Source organism: Sinocyclocheilus rhinocerous, unplaced genomic scaffold, assembly GCF_001515625.1.
Source record: "Sinocyclocheilus rhinocerous isolate Xijiao unplaced genomic scaffold, SAMN03320098_v1.1 scaffold2285, whole genome shotgun sequence".
Classification (NCBI taxonomy): domain Eukaryota; kingdom Metazoa; phylum Chordata; class Actinopteri; order Cypriniformes; family Cyprinidae; genus Sinocyclocheilus; species Sinocyclocheilus rhinocerous.
The window spans coordinates 96851-114677 of NW_015654060.1; the positions used below are offsets into that span (position 1 = coordinate 96851).

General features: G+C 37.0%; 1 protein-coding gene across 1 annotated transcript in view; it reads right to left on the bottom strand.

The window, feature by feature from the left end:
• Window positions 1-17827, bottom strand: part of timeless (timeless circadian clock) — a 55345-nt gene that overhangs the window by 17111 nt on the left and 20407 nt on the right. The window contains exons 8-13 of the mRNA XM_016523303.1: window positions 13029-13148; window positions 7525-7676; window positions 6191-6288; window positions 3338-3458; window positions 439-640; window positions 38-177 (exon numbers count right to left, since the gene is read on the bottom strand). Coding sequence (XP_016378789.1) covers window positions 38-177; window positions 439-640; window positions 3338-3458; window positions 6191-6288; window positions 7525-7676; window positions 13029-13148 — 833 coding nt within the window. The remainder of the gene's footprint in view (window positions 1-37; window positions 178-438; window positions 641-3337; window positions 3459-6190; window positions 6289-7524; window positions 7677-13028; window positions 13149-17827) is intronic.

Genomic DNA, 17827 nt, shown 5'->3' on the forward strand with positions numbered 1-17827 from the left:
CCTCAATATCAACAAGGTCAAAAAAACGTGCAATTACCCGTCTTTATTATATCCCTCTGTCATTTCTCTTACAGCACCTACATTCTTCCAGAACAGCAGCTCCACAAATGCTTTGTTGTTTTTAGTAGCAAACACAAAGAACCGGTTCAGAACATATTTTGCAAATGTAACAAGCTCCTGTAAGGACAAAAAAAAAACATGAGGTGTATTAATTAAATAACAACTGATTATTATTTTTTATTTTAGAATTTAGATATGCAGAGGTGTGAGATTAAGAACTGCAAAGACTTTCTTTCAAACATGAACACCAACGACCTTGGCATCATTAGCGCTATGCTCTATCAGTCAAACTACAGACACAACATGGTTAGAAAAGATGCAGAAAGAACTACACTGTAATAATGGAGAATATTAATGGAAAGCATCAGTGTGCGTTACCTGATAGGCAGCCGCCGCTGGGTCTCCCAACATCTTATTAAACAAGGAAAAGATGGACAACTGATACAGTAATGCCTCCATCTTTAGATCTACAGCCAGTCTGTGCAGCATGCGTGTGATGCAGTGGTTGGTGTGAACAGAGTTCTGGGAGTACGAGCGCAGCAGGATAATGTATGGACGCACAACATTTGGACTGGCAAACCTGTCAATCAAAAATTTTAATTATAGAGCATTACTGAACATATTAGAACATAAAACATGAGAAAAATTTATTCAGCCTTACTTCAAATCAATATAAAATGTAATTGTCTACATTTTAATAACAGTTGTTTCTGCTTAAGGGTAGGCGATATGACCAAAATCTTATTTCACGGTATGAGAAATTTTATTTTTACAATAACTATGTACCTCGATATGGCTATTTTTATTTTTATTTTGTTATTAAAATAAGGAAAAAAAGCAAATTACAAGCACAACAGAACAAATAAATATGAAAAACTTTTAATCTATTCAGCTACAGTAGGCTAGGTTTATTTAACGTAGTAAGAAATATTACAGAAATTAAATAAAGTGTATAAATAAAACACTGCATAGTATTCACTGTATCAATCAAACATGATTAACATTAATAATGACAGACAGCAGCAGGTAAATAAAGCTGCTGTCCTTTTAAGACTGACTGCACGGATGCAATATACTGAAACACATCCGGTTTTCACCCAACTGTTTTACATTTATTTAACATATAACCTTGAATACTCCACACGACGGGCATTATAACATTACTGTGTGTGTATTTTACCATTTAAGCACAATAAAACACGAAAGAGATCTGTTTTCGCGATTGCATGCTGTCGAGAGAGGGGCTTTCAGTGCACGCTGTTTGTCAGTCAGCGCAAGCACCGCATTCAGGGCTCTACGCTTACTTTTCAATTTAGGAGCACATTCAAAATTTTAGGAGCATCTTCCATTACGAGGTGATATTTGACTCAAAGTGATTTACAGCGGAATTTTTCTAACTTTATTAAAAGTATGTCATCTTTTGTCAAATTCTTTAAAAATTATATTTTATAAGCTTTTTAAAAATTGTAATATGGCATGAGTGCAATTAACTCCATAAATTCATGATGAGATTAATGTTTTAAATATAAAATTTTGAATATAGAATATTAAATTATTTAAATAACTGAAAAGATACTTTAAAAATTTAACTAAAACTGCCAGCAGGTGGCGGCAAGTCACTGATTTTATCCCGGAATCATTTATTCAATTAATTCATTCGAACGGCTGATTCATTCAGGAATGAAGCAAGTGACTGTCTTTATGAATGGGTAATCATGAATCACTGACTCACTAGATTCGTTTAAAAACGCAGTTCATTCATAAACGAGACAATGCTGTGTTTGAATGGAGATGCGCAGCGGCTCCGCTGTGTCTGTGTTTTGAACTATTTTCGATGACGAAATAGAGCAAAATCAGACAATAGTGTTATAGTCAGACAATGTAAGTCACTTAATATTAACTTCTTGTTTATTGAATTGTATTGTATTAAATCAGTATCACATTTACAAACTCCCTTAAAAATCATTAAAAGCTGTCACTCATCTTAGTTCATCGCAATCTCACATTTATAATCAACGAAGCTCTCTACACAGCGCAATGAATCTCTTATTTACACCCTGTCTACACTTTGCTTATGAAAGGATTCGTGAGATATGTCTGTGATACATTACTCAACGCTGCAAAAACACGTAGAAACCTTTGAAGCTCCCCTGAGCGCAATCACAAATATGATGATGATCGGGTCAGTCGCACGGTGCTCCTAAAAAAAATTTCATAGTCGCACGCAGTAGTTTTCAGTCTCAAATGCAACTGAAATGGTCGCACTGTAAAGCCCTGGCATTGAGTTCTTTTTCACTGCTTATTGCACTTAACTCTATCAAGTGCGTCTCACTCTTTAATTTCTCATTCATGCATGTTTCCTTATCACTCAAGGTGTATAACATTTAAGGTGTATAACATTTAAGCAGTACTGTGTTACACAGATATATTTCCATACCGCAGAACACACGATATAGCAAAATCTCAAACAAGAGACACTTTATTTCATGGTAACGATATATACCGTCATACCGCCCAGTCCTATTTCGGCTTATTACAAAATAAATAAACAGCAAATTAGCAGTAGTGGTTAACAAGGCAGATAAATTGGCCTATTTTTTTTTAATTATCACGACCGATTTGTGAAAAGCCAAATTTTAGACCAAAACTGACTATGTGACTACCGTTTTATGTGAGATAAAACGTGTATAGACCACACTTTGCTTTTTAAGGTTATATGTTACCACAACAACTTTCTTGTATACAACAAAGTTTTATTCAGACAACTTTATGTCAGCTCCGCAGCCACTGGCAGTGCAAAATTCCATATACAACTACATGTAAAATTTGAATGCTTTGGAATTACTATACCAGTTGTAAATGATTACTTCGTGTCTTTAATAAAAATTTAAAAAGTACAACAACTTACGTGTTATTATTTTAGTTAGGTTGTGTTTGTCTATAATTGTGACTTTGATTAAGACCAGACAAGGAGGTAGACCAATTGTGTGATGTTGCTAAACAGTCCAAAAATGTAATACTGAATAACTTTCATTCAAGACAGTATTGCTACGTTTCAGTTTTACAAGAAACTGAAAAAGCACAAATGCCAGAGCATGCCAAAATTTCTCTAGGGCCCAAAAACCCCCTCAGACCCCAGAGGGCTAAAACAATCCATTTTATTGGCATACTGGTATTAATTATCAAGACAGAAAATACAAGACTGGAAGTTTAGTTTTTAGCAGGAAAAATTAACTCAATTTATATCTACTTTAAGTAGAAATAATTCTCCACGCACCTCTTGATGAAATCTAAGAAATTGAACTCTGTCTCAGACACAGCAACAGACTCCAGCTCTTCCTCTTCCTCCAACTCAACTCCATCCTCTTCCTCAAGAGCAGAATCTAAAGGAACCGACTCTACAATCAAAAAGACAAAGTCAATACATCACCATACCACTCCAGTATTGGGTTTAACAGTAAAGTCTAGTATTGTTTATAATGATATCAAGTAGTATTGTTAGAATACCAACATTTCAGGAGTTGGCACTAATACCAGTAACCAGGATTATCAATATTGACACTATTGACACTAAAAACTATTGATACTGAAAAACAGGGCTGCACAATAATGGTTATACTAACTGTATAAATCTGTAACTGTAACTAAATCATGATTATTTTGGTCAAAAAATATAACCATGATTATTAATCACAATTGTCTTTTTTTTCCCCATTTCATCAGAATTACTGCACTTTCACATAAGCACAAATAAAGAGATTGCTCGTAGATTTAGGATCAGCAAACAGCACAAACCACCATATGAAAGAAAACAGACTGGCAGTACTACTTTAATTTGATGCATGTTTTAACATTTCAAGCAGCAGTTTGGGCAGCAGACAGATCACAAAGTCCAATCAATTAATAACAATAAAGGTCAGCCACTATGGTGAAAAAAAAAAAGATGCTGCAAAAGAGAAACATTTAGAACACTACATACATCTAATCTTAAAACAATAAATCTCCAGTAAATTTAAGCAATTCTTTTCTCAAAAAAACCCCAAAAAAAACCAACAACACTTGATGACATAAAATCACAGTGCAAAAAGGTGGTCTCCTAGAACCAAGTGAAAAAAGAAAAACTGAAAAACTCCAAACTAGTTAAAGATGTACAGAATGTATAAAGTGTGGAACAGGAAGGAGGCCTAAGTATTCCTACAGACACACATCTAACTGTTTAAGAAAAGATGCAGCACTATCAGAGAGACCTAAGATTCAAAATCAGTGCTAATTGTGATAGCAGATTTTTGGAAATTTGTTAGAATCTGCAAAGTTCAGATATTAAAAGGAAAATGGGCACGGGGCAAATTACCAAAAAATATTCAGAGAACAGAGAGAGAGAGAGAAATTTCTTCATCTCATTCTTAAGGGCCGGGTATACTAGGGCTGCACGAAATCGATTTTGAAATCGAAGAAATCGTTCGCGATTATGAAAGCTGTTTGCATAGCTTCTCAGTGAACTACGGCTCTGTGAAGTAAATGCTGCTCCATCTGAAAGCATGTGAAAATACCACATTTAATAACATATTTTTACTCCAAACTCACTTGAATCGCGATCTCGATTCCATTTCGATTTATTGTGCAGCCCTAGGGTATACTATTTTTTCCTTGCTCAGTTGAGGGTGCAAGCCTTAAATGGCATTTGTTTTATATTATTGGGTTGACTAAAATGGGAAGATACAGTAGATTTCAAGGTTTACATTTAACTCAGAGAGATTTTTTCTTCAAGACCTATTAAACGAATAGGAAAAGTAACAATACAGTAAACTAGAATCAAATCTATGCACAAATCAAATCGAAATTGGATTCAAAATTGAGAAACAATTTTTAATCTAATCATGAGGTACCAAAATGCATGTTTACCACTGTCAAATCACCTTTCCTTTTAATAACACATTTTAATCATCTGGGAATTAAGGATGCTAATTTTTAAAGTTTTGCAAGCAAAATTTTTGACCAATCTCGCTTGATACGAGACAGCTGCTCAACAGTCCATTGTCACTATTGTCTGATTCTCCTTTTCATGATGGGCCATACATTTTCAATAGGAGACAGATCTGCTGGTCAGTCAGTCACATCCACTTTGAAATACATCACGTAGCAACGAGAACGCCGACAGACAAGACAGAGCAGGTTACTTTTGGTATGAAACAAAGTATCAGCTTTCAAAATTTTTTTTTTTTTTTAAGAAATTCAAACAATAAATACTGTTTTGTGGCTCTTTAATGTGTTGTGACAGATCACTGTAGCGCCTCGGTTCAAGCGGCACGTGAACCAATCATCTTTTCATATTTACTTAAAGCACGAAATAAACATGAATAAACATCAGAAGATATTTTATTTAAACTGTGGAAAGACGACAATATACACTATTTTTTCAAGGTTAAGTCCACCGAAATTAATCTATTCTCCTGTCTGATTTGTTTGTCAGACAAAATGGCAGATTAGGCGTTATTATCGATCAGATCATCTGTCTAGCTCTTTGCGAAGGTTCAATTAAATAAAGGTTAAAAAACAATTAACAAATCACAGTTCCTTGATTTTATTGCATTTTACAAAATGTCCCAGCTTTTCTAGAACTGGGGTTGTAAAAATACCCTTGGCTATTTGACCCACAGTACGCTTGTGCCTATAAGCGGTCCATTTGTCGGTTAAGATGCATTTAGGACTCTGAATTGCAGCTCTCAGCAAGAAGCAATACTGGCAATAATAACAGAAATGTTGGTAGGTGCATTTATCCAAAAGGAATGACACACGGCATCGAGGGTATATATTTTATCCATTTACATATCCCCTAAAGGAGTCTCCCGGGAGTCAAACCACTGACCTTGCCACTGCTAGTGCCAGGCTCTACTTTTCAAACTATAACAATACTATAAGGTTTGATAATATAAACTATTCTACCAAACCTGATAGTATTGTTGTTGAACAATGCTAGAAAAGTACAGCAGTGGGTATTGTTGATGATGTTGCCAGGAATAGCAGTATACTACAGTATTAGTACAGTCTTCTCTGTAATGGTATTGGGTAAAGAAGTATAATGCAATATGTGACAGTATCAGGTACAGTAATATATGTAGTGTGAGCTTACTAGGGAGTTTAGTGAAAAGTATCTGCTTCAGAAGTTCTAGTTCCTCCTCAGGTTCCACCTCAACAGATCCAAATGTGTCTCCTTCAGGCCACACTGCCCTGATTCAAAACAACAGTTTTGTGAGAGAATGAGTAAGATCTTTTCTTTCTACAATTCAAAAAACAGTCATAATGCAAAAGAGAACTCAGTTTGGTAATTGTATGCTGAATAACTTCTGTCGTTTTTTTTTGTACTGTTATTTGCACTATTGATTGTAATGCATTTCTTTGTTATTTTATTACTAACTATTTACTTCTGTAGGTTATATATACACAGACACACAATCATTATCATGAAATAAAACTGCTCGCACCACAAGATAAGATTTTGTTCATATCGCCCACCACTAGACACATATACAACAGTCGATACAGCTCATCAATAAATGGAGAAAGATGTCTTAACATGTCATTTATAAAAATCAAACCCAGACAGTATGTTAACTAAAGTTATTTACATGCTTTGCATTTAAAGAAATGAGAAGCATCTTTATACATATGATTAAGACCATATGTAAGGAAAGTTGTTTTATTACAATGTTATATTTACGGGTGGGAATCTTTATGCACCTCACAATCTTAACTGATCTAACTCAGGTTCTCGGAATCGCAATCAGATTCAAAAACGATTCCTTTGATTTAGTTTAAAACTTTACAGACAAGGTCCAGTTCTGCTGCTTGCATGCCCATTCTAGGGGCTTTCAGCTGTGGACAGGGTTCATCATAGGCACTCTGACTAGTCTACACAGGTCCATCATTAAAATTGCTCCCACATAGACCTTACCATTGCAATTGTCAGAATGGATTCAATCACTTAAGAGACAATAACAATACATCAGAGAATAAATTTTTTTTCCAACCCCTAGTTATATTTAATATAAATAGTGTGTACATTTCCAATGAAAAGTTTTAATGCATTTGGAAAAATACAGAATCTCTCTCTCTTTTCTTTTTTTTAATTTGAGTGAGACAAGTATGGATGCCTAGATCTGTCTTCCATACCAACTGCCATAAATATAACAAGTATTTAGTTCTCTTTTAAATTATTGCATTAAAATGTTAATTATATTAATTGTTATTATTTTAATTTAATGACAGATCTATTCTGAACCCTTTAATGCATCAGTGATAAATGACATCTTTCGGAGACCGGGTGAATCAATTAATTCATCAAAAATCTGACAGCTACATGGAGAACAGGGATGCTGTGATGAAGCTCTGCCAAAGTTAGGTGTTTAAAAAATGGTGTGAAACATTAAAATACACTCTATAGGTGTTTTAGTGTGGTTCCCTTACCGTGCAGCACGAAGTAAACTCAAAGCTTCAGGTCCTGTGCGAGACATAATACAGTCTTGAATCCTGACCAATGCTTCTGTCCTCTGCTCACCCACTGGAGTCTCAGATGTGGCATCAAAGGGCACAGCACCCTCTGTCAAACTCTCTGACAACTGCAAGCCAACATGAAAAACATCACGAACTTAGTGTGTTCATATGCACAAGAAGCTAAGAATATTTGAAAAATCAGATCATCCATTTCTGCTCACTTTGATCTTCATAAATTTTTATTAACAATGTTTTATTAACATTTGTGTGTGAAATGTTTCCAATTGAAATATTCATAGCTTTAATACACAACCATTTTGAATTTCAGCCCCCAAAAATGCAAGATCAAAAAATAAAACGCATTAAAATGCAAGAACTGGTATTGCAATGCATTATTAATTTTTATTTTTTTTGAATTAGTGAAAAAAAAAATTCTAACAAATAATCAGATTTAAAGGGTTAATTTAACCCTTGCTGTTCTACTCTTAGCATCTTGGGCTTGACAGGTCTACTCATTTTTTAACAGCTGGAAATTCCCAACTCGCTCTTCTCTGTGCAAAAATAATTAATTAAAATTTCATGCACTTACACACTTCCTGCAAAACTCCCTAGTTGTAGTAATTTATTACCCTCCAGGTCACCTGGGTAACTTTCTAGAGGTGCTGGATATGCTTTTAACCTCACATCCTGAGGATGACAGCCCACTTTTAGGCTTAGCGACCTAAGCCTGTTCACTTTTCTGATGATATTTTTATTACTGTTATGTAATGTCCTTCTTGTGTACCTTAAACCCTTCTGCCAGTTTTATTCTGATAAAAGCTTTAACTCCCTTTCTTTTCCCCTCTGTAGCAGCATCCTCTCTTCATCACTAACACCACATCTGTCAGTTGACAGACCAATCATCAAAGTGAAACTATCCACTTTGACAATGAGTTTTCCCTCGGAAATGAAAGTAGTGGTGTTCGGCAATGTACCTCAAAAACACCTCATCAAAATGAACTGATCAATGGCCACTCCCTGCAAGGATCTGCTGAGGATTGCTTCCATAAGATCTTCACAGGAAAGAGAAGGAGAATGAGGGGCATGCATAACTGTTGTGATTGGTCTGTCAACTGACAGAAGTGGTGTTATTGTTGCTCCCAGGATTAGTCACCTCCGAGGCGATTCCCATAGTGAGATATCAAATTAATGTTTGAAAGAACTCTTTAAAACATTCAAAACGTTACTCTGCCACTTCCACGATCTTCCACCACATCTTTAACAACTGATGATTTTGCTAATTTTTTCATAGTCAAAACTACAACCATGAGAAATCAGTTCTCAGCTTCACAAAGGCAGGAACAAGTCCACATTGACAGCTCAAAATCTCCTGGTACCCAGGGTGGTTGCTAGGGTGTTTCTATGCAGTTTCTAGGGTACGTGGGTAGTTGCTATGCAGTTTCTAGTGTAGGCAGGGTGGTTGCTAAGGGGTAATGCGGTTGCTAGGGTACTCAGGGCAGTTGCTATGCAGTTACTAGGATACTCTGGGCTGGTTGCTAGGTTGGGTTTGGATGGTTGCTAGAGTGTTGCTATGTGGTTGCTAGGGTACTCTGGGTGGTTGATAAGGTGTTCCAATGCGGTTATTAGGGTACCATGGGTAGTTGCTAGGTTGGTTTGGATGGTTGCTAGAATGTTGCTATGAAGTTGCTTGTATCATCACATTGCTAGCACGATTGAGATAGATACTACTAGTTCTATAGATACAGGGCTCCAGACTGCGACCAAATAGTCACATTTTGCGACTATTTATCCTGCTGGTGCGACAATTTTTTTTTTAGAGGTTGCACTGGTGCGACTGCAAAATATTTATATAATTATATTTAAAATTAATGCACAGGCGATTTTGTTAATGGCACATCCAGTCAGTATCTGTTTTCGCTTCCCCTCCCCCACTATTCTATCATCCTCTCAGGTATACCCACTCACTCAGCCTGGTTTATACTTGCCACATCAGCATGAGCGCGAAGGTGCGTGCAGCAAAAATGACGTGAATATTGAGGAAATTATGGATGTTTTCAAGATAAAGTAAAGTAAAAGACCGATACTTAAACCAGAGAAGGTGAACATGTTGGTATTCTTGTGGGGGAAAAAAACATGCAAGCACAGTCACCGACAGCAAGTTTAGTTTTACTTTTCTTTGTTTTCATTTTGAAAAGCTTGTTATCTTTGCTGATTACCTCACGTTACGCTATGGGGGCTCTCTATTATTTTTATTTTTTTATTTGATTCCTCAGTGTTTGCTAAACGTTCTGTAAATGTATTAGTCGGTATATAATACAGCATGTGGTATATGCCATGCCTCATCTTATTCGTTTTTGTTAATAAACGTTTTGTAAGCTAGAAATTCGAAAGTGAAAGCGTCCGAAGCCCGGCTTACAACATAGCAAAAGAGGAACTTCCGTTCACAAAATTCAAATCACAAATACTACTGATGAAAAAGAACGGGTTGAATGTTAACCACTTTCGTTTCCATATAACTATAAACAATGATAAAAATTAATCAGCATGCATTTATATATATATATATATTGCGACCAAATCATGTGCTCGTGCGACCAATGCGAAAATCTGCAAAACGTTATTAAATCGCCTTCGGGAGAGGCGTCAATGTAGTTTTATTTAAACTGTTGTTATTGAACAGCCTACACTCTCTTGACCGCAACTGGTTGGTCCACAATATACCTCTCTCCGCCATCCTGTCAGATCTGAAGTAAACACTTGATGCCTGACAATGCACGCACATCGGCGTGCTTCTCGTGACATCATCATTATCAACTAGTTGTTCAGTTCGGTTCCGTACACACTGAACAGAATTTCTGTAAATGCGGTTGTCGCTACCTGTATTTTTCGGGAGTTAATGCGGTTGCCACCCCCATATTTTAGTGAATTATGTGTGTACACAACGCGATTAAGGAGTAAAAGTTGACTGACAACCGAATTTAGCTGTAGTGTGTATGTGGCCTTAAGTCTCAGAAGAATAATAAGTTTAAATAGCATTTCAGTAAGTTGGCTTTCTCAAGCCGTAATTTCAACTGAAACAGGAAGACAGGGCGGGACTTTGAGCAGACCCACCCCCTTTTTTAAATAGCCAATAGTGTTTTGTTTATAGTATCACAGCTTGGGCCAGAGCCTTTGAGCTCGGTAAAGCCGCATTTGACAGCTTATGACAACCACAGTCTAATAGATTAGCCCTTTAGATTCAATATTAAACTGTTACTAAAGCAAAACAGTAATTATAATAATGCTGAGGATGTGTAGTTTGAAAATTGTGTCATTTATGTTGGCAGGCTCATTTCGAGGCATATTTCGCCTAGAGCACCACCAGCAGGAGGGGCTGCCAATGAGTGCACGTACTGGCACTACATTTTAGCAGGGTTGTTATAAAGAGTGGCAAGGCCAACCAGAAATATGATTGCCACCCCCACTGGATCCCCCAACATCATTGGGCTAGAGTACTGTCAATCTGACGATGCCTGTATGCCAGTGGTCAGAGCGCTGTCAATTGCTGCCAGATTGTTGCATGCAAAGTTTGCATTTGGAGCACTCAACACTGTTAGATTAATGGGTCCTGTCCATTCTTTGGCAAAGTAATGCCTTTTTTTTTGCCATGCAATAAAGCTAAGTTCAAAGGCCAATTTAAGATATTGGTACTGTAAAAAGTGCCCAGCAGGAGGGGCTGCCAATGAGTGCACGTACTGGCACTACATTTTAGCAGGGTTGTTATAAAGAGTGGCAAGGCCAACCAGAAATATGATTGCCACCCCCACTGGATCCCCCAACATCATTGGGCTAGAGTACTGTCAATCTGACGATGCCTGTATGCCAGTGGTCAGAGCGCTGTCAATTGCTGCCAGATTGTTGCATGCAAAGTTTGCATTTGGAGCACTCAACACTGTTAGATTAATGGGTCCTGTCCATTCTTTGGCAAAGTAATGCCTTTTTTTTTGCCATGCAATAAAGCTAAGTTCAAAGGCCAATTTAAGATATTGGTACTGTAAAAAGTGCACAAAATGAGTATTTTGATAAAGCAGTATTTGTGGCAGTCGAAAAAATCATGCTGCAAAATTGGTCCAAAAGGTGTGCATTTCTGCGCCAATGCATTGTTAAACGATCAGTGTGTTGTGTAATATTCTCATATAAAACTTTAACGGCCAATTAAAAAATATTGATATAGTAAAATTTGATAATTCACAAGATCAACACATCCTTTAATAAACTGCTTTGTTGAATTTAACGCATCCTTCGGAAGTGTTGAAATGATGAATTAATTCATTCACTACTTAATGGGAGCATTTAAAGAATGCTCATTTAAAGAAGTTCAAGCGCCAATGAGTAACAAAGGAATAAGTAGCTGGATTCTGATTACTTTTATGCGACTGATCAAGCTTTTTTATGTAGTTTGGGGTAACAAAGGGTTTTATAGGTTTGACTGAAATAATAATGGAAAAAATGATTTTTTCTTTATTATTTTTTCTTTTTTTTTTATCAAACAACAACAACAACAAAACTATTAAAGGGGTCATATGATGCTGTTTTAAAGATCATTATTTTGTGTATTTGGTGTAACAGAATATGTTGACATGCTTTAATGTTCAAAAAACACATTTTTCAAATACTGTACATTATTGTAGGTCCTCTATGCCCCGCCTCTGATCCAAAGTAATAACATTTATTTGTATTTTTTTCGGGGGCGTCAATAGGGATTTCGCCTAGGGAGTCAAAATGGCTAGAAACGGCCCTGTATGTTGGTGCAGGGCACAGGTGTTATCTCTTCTACTGATCAGATCGAATCGAATCTGATCAAATCACATGTGCACACGCTCTCTCTCCACTGTGGATAAACGCGCTTGCTTTTAGTGCGCACACAGTGCAGAAATGCTACCTCGCGATGGCGGTTTTGTATATTTTTAAGTGCGTTCCTTTTTAAACTGTTTAATCGGCATACTTGTCTCGTGAAAATTATCAATCGGCAGGTGTGTTGAAACTTTGGTTGAAACTGTCCTTAAGTATGTAGTCTCCACCAGTTTTAAAATCGGTTGAGATTTGAAAATAGTCTAGTGTGTCCCAGGCCTAAGATGTTCTTTATGCTACTGGGTCTTTATTTCTACTGATATGATTGTTTTTATGTGTAATGTTGATTATGTACTATTTTGATTTGATGGACCTTACATTGTATCTTTTCACTGTTCGTTAACTTTATGTATTTAATGTATTGATGTGATGCCAGTCTTTTAATGTATAATCAATTTATAGGGCATTTTGGGATCATTAGTACTGGTGCTGGAGAGGATAATCTGCTTCCCACACCCATTATCAGGCAGGCCTGAAAGATTCTGAAGATGTCTTTTTTTAATGTTTTTACTTAACTACTTGCTAATTTAAAAAAAATCTAAATGTCATACATTTTTTCTTTCCGTTACTGATTTTCTACAACTTACCTGAAAGCCAGATGTTCTGAGTTCTTGAGACACTATTTGCCATGTCTGCTCCAGGTCTTCAGCTGTGGGTTCTGTCTGAAGGATCTTCTGGCTATGTTTCCTTCGTTTCACTCTTTTTTTCTAAAGATCACAAAAATAAATTTATTTGTACAATCCTTACAAGTAAAATGTAAAATTTCAACACTACTACCAAAACAATAAAAGATTAGATAGATAGACAGACAGACAGACAGACAGGAGGACTTTTTCTGAAGAACAGTGGCCAGTTTAACTGCTCAGGACAAAGAAATGACTCATGAACAGTTGTGGATCATTTATGGACAAATTTGTAAACATCTGTTTATTTTTTTTAAACATGTAAACGTGTTGTGTAAATTCACGTAATCAGGCAGTACTAAAAAAAAACTTCTTATAATCATTTTGCAGATTCCGCAAGCTGTTTGTAAATTCATTACCATAACTGTAGTTAGTTCCGTTCCTTGTATCTAGATGGGAGGCCTTCCAAATTTTTTGATACATGAACAGTATCAGCACTGGGACTTGTCACTGTTTGCATTACTCAACTTGTCTCTGCACATTGTAGACAGACTAGTTTTGTGTATTTGTGGTGGGAGTTTTTCAGCAAATTCAGACATTATGCCAGGAGGTGGCAACAAGTTACTGCCTTGAGTCACTGGATAATTAATTAATTAATTCAATAAATTAATACGCAGGGTCAAGAGATATTAACACACACAAAAAAAAAATCCACATTTTTTACCCGCTTGCTTAAAACAAAGTGTCAGTTACACATTTTTCCTGTGTGTTAATGTCAACATTTATGATGCTGATTGTCTTACTTCGACACTTGTAGTCAACATACCCTGATACAAAAGCTTGTGCTTCTGATTTCTGCACGATGATAAACTAAAACTGCATTTTAGGTAACTTGTTCAGAAATCATCAGGTACATCAGTGAGTGACAAGGTCATTTTGCTTGAGGGATATAAACAAACCGTCCTTGCAGTGATTAAGTAAACACTGTCGTAAGGGCAATTGAAAACAAAGGATTCACTAGCTTTTTGCATAGTTCAGAGATGTCAGAGTTTGCAGGTCAACATATACAAGTTTTTATGGGATGTATGTATTCCCACCAACATTTGCAGGAAATTTAAAAATGGAAGGATAAAAGGGCAGCTTACAGGGGACAAGGACACTGCACAACAAAGCCAAAAACACACTAACAACAGAGACCAGGAGCCTCATTTATAACCGCTGCGTACGCACAAAACCAGCCCTGAAAGAGGCGTACGCCACTTCTTGCGCATGGGATTTATAAAAACAAACTTGACGGGAAAATCTGCACACCTGCACGCAAACTCTGACCCATGCGTACAAACTCTATTTGTAAATTAATGAAGTAAAAACAATGATTTTAAGCTCTGTTTTCATGTTGATATATACATTTACATTAAATATTCCACTCTCATATGGACTGAAATTACATAAAGTCATTATGCAGAACTTAAACCAAAATTATTTGAATTTAGACATTTGTAGTGGATGCGCTTGATCACTTTTCCTCTTTTATTGACAGCGAGGAGTGCTATAGGTGCACAATAATTCATCTTTAAACTGAACTGCAGATCTCGTTATGAGAAAATATTTTTTTAGCAAGAACAATGATGCGCACTTACTTCGATATTATGGCGGACACTGCTGGATTCAGTGGTCGAACGACTTTTTTAAATACTTTGTTAGTGACGCGCCAAGTCAGACAATTTTACACTGCAATAAATAGGCCTATCTGTTTCCACGTTATGAGAAAATATTTTTTTAGCAAGAACAATGATGCGCACTTACTTCGATATTATGGCGGACACTGCTGGATTCAGTGGCATAGTAAAACAAGGCGTTTTAAGCTCCATATATGGTGATTTCGGGGAGGAGACGGGGTGGAGATGCACATACGCACAATCTACCACAATCTGACTGGGGTTTATAAAGGGATTTTTGCACAGGTTCTGGCGTACGCATGGTTTTATAAATCTGAAAACTTTTGTGCGTACGCAAAATCTAGCTTCTGAGCGTACGTACACTTTTAGGATGAAATCGACGGTGAGTTTTATAAATGAGACCCCAGGACTGTCAAAAAACACATTTTCAGCTAATGACCCAGGGTCGACGTGGCGAGACCTGGAAGGTCTCACCAATTACAAAACACCACCTCCCAACTCGGATCACACCCAGCAAATACATATTCTACTGTAGGTTTTATAAGGCTATCAACCAGCCTTTAACATCCTTTTCCCTCTGCCTCCATTTATTTAATTCTACTTGTCCTAATCATCTACTTCTTCCCTGCCTCCCATCAATCTCACCATCATCCATCCATCATTTATAATCTGCAATAAAGATGTTGGACGGCTCTTCAAGCAAAAAAGACCAGAAACAAACATGGCGCTCCCCTGTGTGCAACATAGCGTAGCTCTCAGAGTCAAGCTTTACGTAGTTTTTATTTTATTAGCGTTGTTATTTTCTTCTCAAGTGTGGTATGTTAGAGCTAGGGATGTGCAACAGCGATCGAGTACTTGTCCCAACTGTGACAGCGACGATCGATCATGTAAAGGATGATTGGAAATTTTTTTTTTCTTCTGATTGGTTATAGCAACACTTTGGGCAGCGCCCTGAGCTCTGATTGTTTAGCTTGCCACAGCATGCATCAAAAGACGTGAGAAGTGAGAGAATGGCCTCGAAGTCACGCATATCACGGTTTAGTGTCATGCTCAAATGCAATGCCCGATATTGACTATATGAGTTATTTGAGACGGTCATATTGCTTTTAGATGTTTCTTTAAAAAAAAATAAAAAATACTGATGTTATAATGCAGCAGTGCTTTTTTCGTCATATTTGTTCAATGGCATAATTCGTATGGCTTCGAAAACGTGCAGGCGATTTATGGAATCACTTAAAGGGGTCATCCGATGCTACATGCACTTTTACAAGTTGTTTGAACTGAAATGTGTGTTGGCAGTGTGTGTACACAACCACCCTATAATGATAAAAATCCACCCAGTGTTTTTTTTTTTAATCTACTAAAATCTTTACCCCTTTCTCAAATCGAGCCGATCTCAGAGGCTCCTAAGCGATTGAGGTCTTCTGTTGTTGGATCTAATAATGAACATAGCAGTAGTCATTTACTCCCGACATCTGAGCCGCTGAAGCAGTGGATTATGTTTGTTTCTGAAGGGAATGCACCCCCCGATCTACATAAATGCGTTTATGTTCGCGCAAATCATTATAGAGTATAAGGTTCTTTTATGAATCTTTGCAAATCGCCTTTCCTAATAATGTGCTAATTAGCAAGTTTCACGATGAATGCGGCTAAAGTAAACAGTTCCTTAGAGAGCGGCTCAGAAGAGAGGGCGGGGTCAGCAGAGCTCATTAACATTTAAAGGGAAATGCTACAAAACGGCTTGCTCTGAAAAGAGCTGTTTTTGACAGGGTAAAAAAGGTGTTTTTACACTACCATTGAGACATTTTAACCAAACTATGTTACAGACTTTTCATTAAGACCCTAAAGAATCATATCAACTTGTGGAAAATGGGCATCGGATGACCCCTTTAATAATATAGATGAAAATATAGCACAAATCTGCCATAAATATAGCATTATGAGAACTTTATAAAAATCTATAGTAAATTATGTCCTTGCCCGTGTTTCAGCGTGCTGTCATGAAAGCGCATCACGGCGGGAGCTCTCTCTCTCTCGCATCCTTTTGTGCAGATACAAGTTGTAATGTTACGTCTATGTTATGTATCCAAGTTATCTGATTAATATCATAGGATGTGTCATAGAACGGGCTTCAGTTTATTGGCATAAAGTCACTCTTCACCTCAGGTAGCTATTCCTTTTTAGATGCTTCTTTATTAATAACATTGCTGCATCATAATCTAACAGTGTTCCAATCACGTGTTCTTGTTTTCATAGATAGGTTTTCATGTCATTTTTATTTTTAACATTCATTTTCATGCATGTCTTCAGATATTTTCATTATCTCCATGACGGAGATTTGCCCAGAGAACTGCAGTGCATTATATTAAGTACAGTGTATATTTCTCTCTCGGCTAACAAGGACAACGCACTCAAAGAACTGCATGACATGATCAGCAGGCATGAGAACTCATACCCAGATGCTGCTATTGTTATCTTAGGAGACTTTAACCATTGTGATCTCCGGAAAAGCAACCCCAGATTTCACCAGTTTGTGAACTTCCCACCAGGGAACCTTGAACAAATGCTACAGTAACACTGGAAGTGCTTATACTGCTGTCCCCAAGCCGCATTTTGGGAAATGTGACCACCTTGCTATTCTGCTATAGCCCACCTACATCAAAAGGCTCAAAGCAGACCCAGACACGGTTAGGACTGTGAAGATGTGGACTGATAACACATTAGCAGAACTGCAGGGCTGTTTGGAGGCCACATATATGAACATTTTTAAGGAAGCCACAGACGATATACATGAATACACAGACACTGTTAGCAGCTTTATTGACTGGTGTACTTCTATTTGCATCCCCTCCAGAATTAGTATTGGAGTATTTCTCAATCAGAAGCCTTGGTTCAATGGGGATGTGCTAGTGCTGGGCGGTATGACCAAAAATTTATATCACGGTATTTTTCAAAATTATACCGGTTTCACGGTACATGATGGTATTTTTTCATGCATGACCGTGTGTTAACCATATTTTCTACTGATTGAGAGAGGAAATACTGCAGTATATTGACTTAGAATGCCCTATTTTACTATCATGA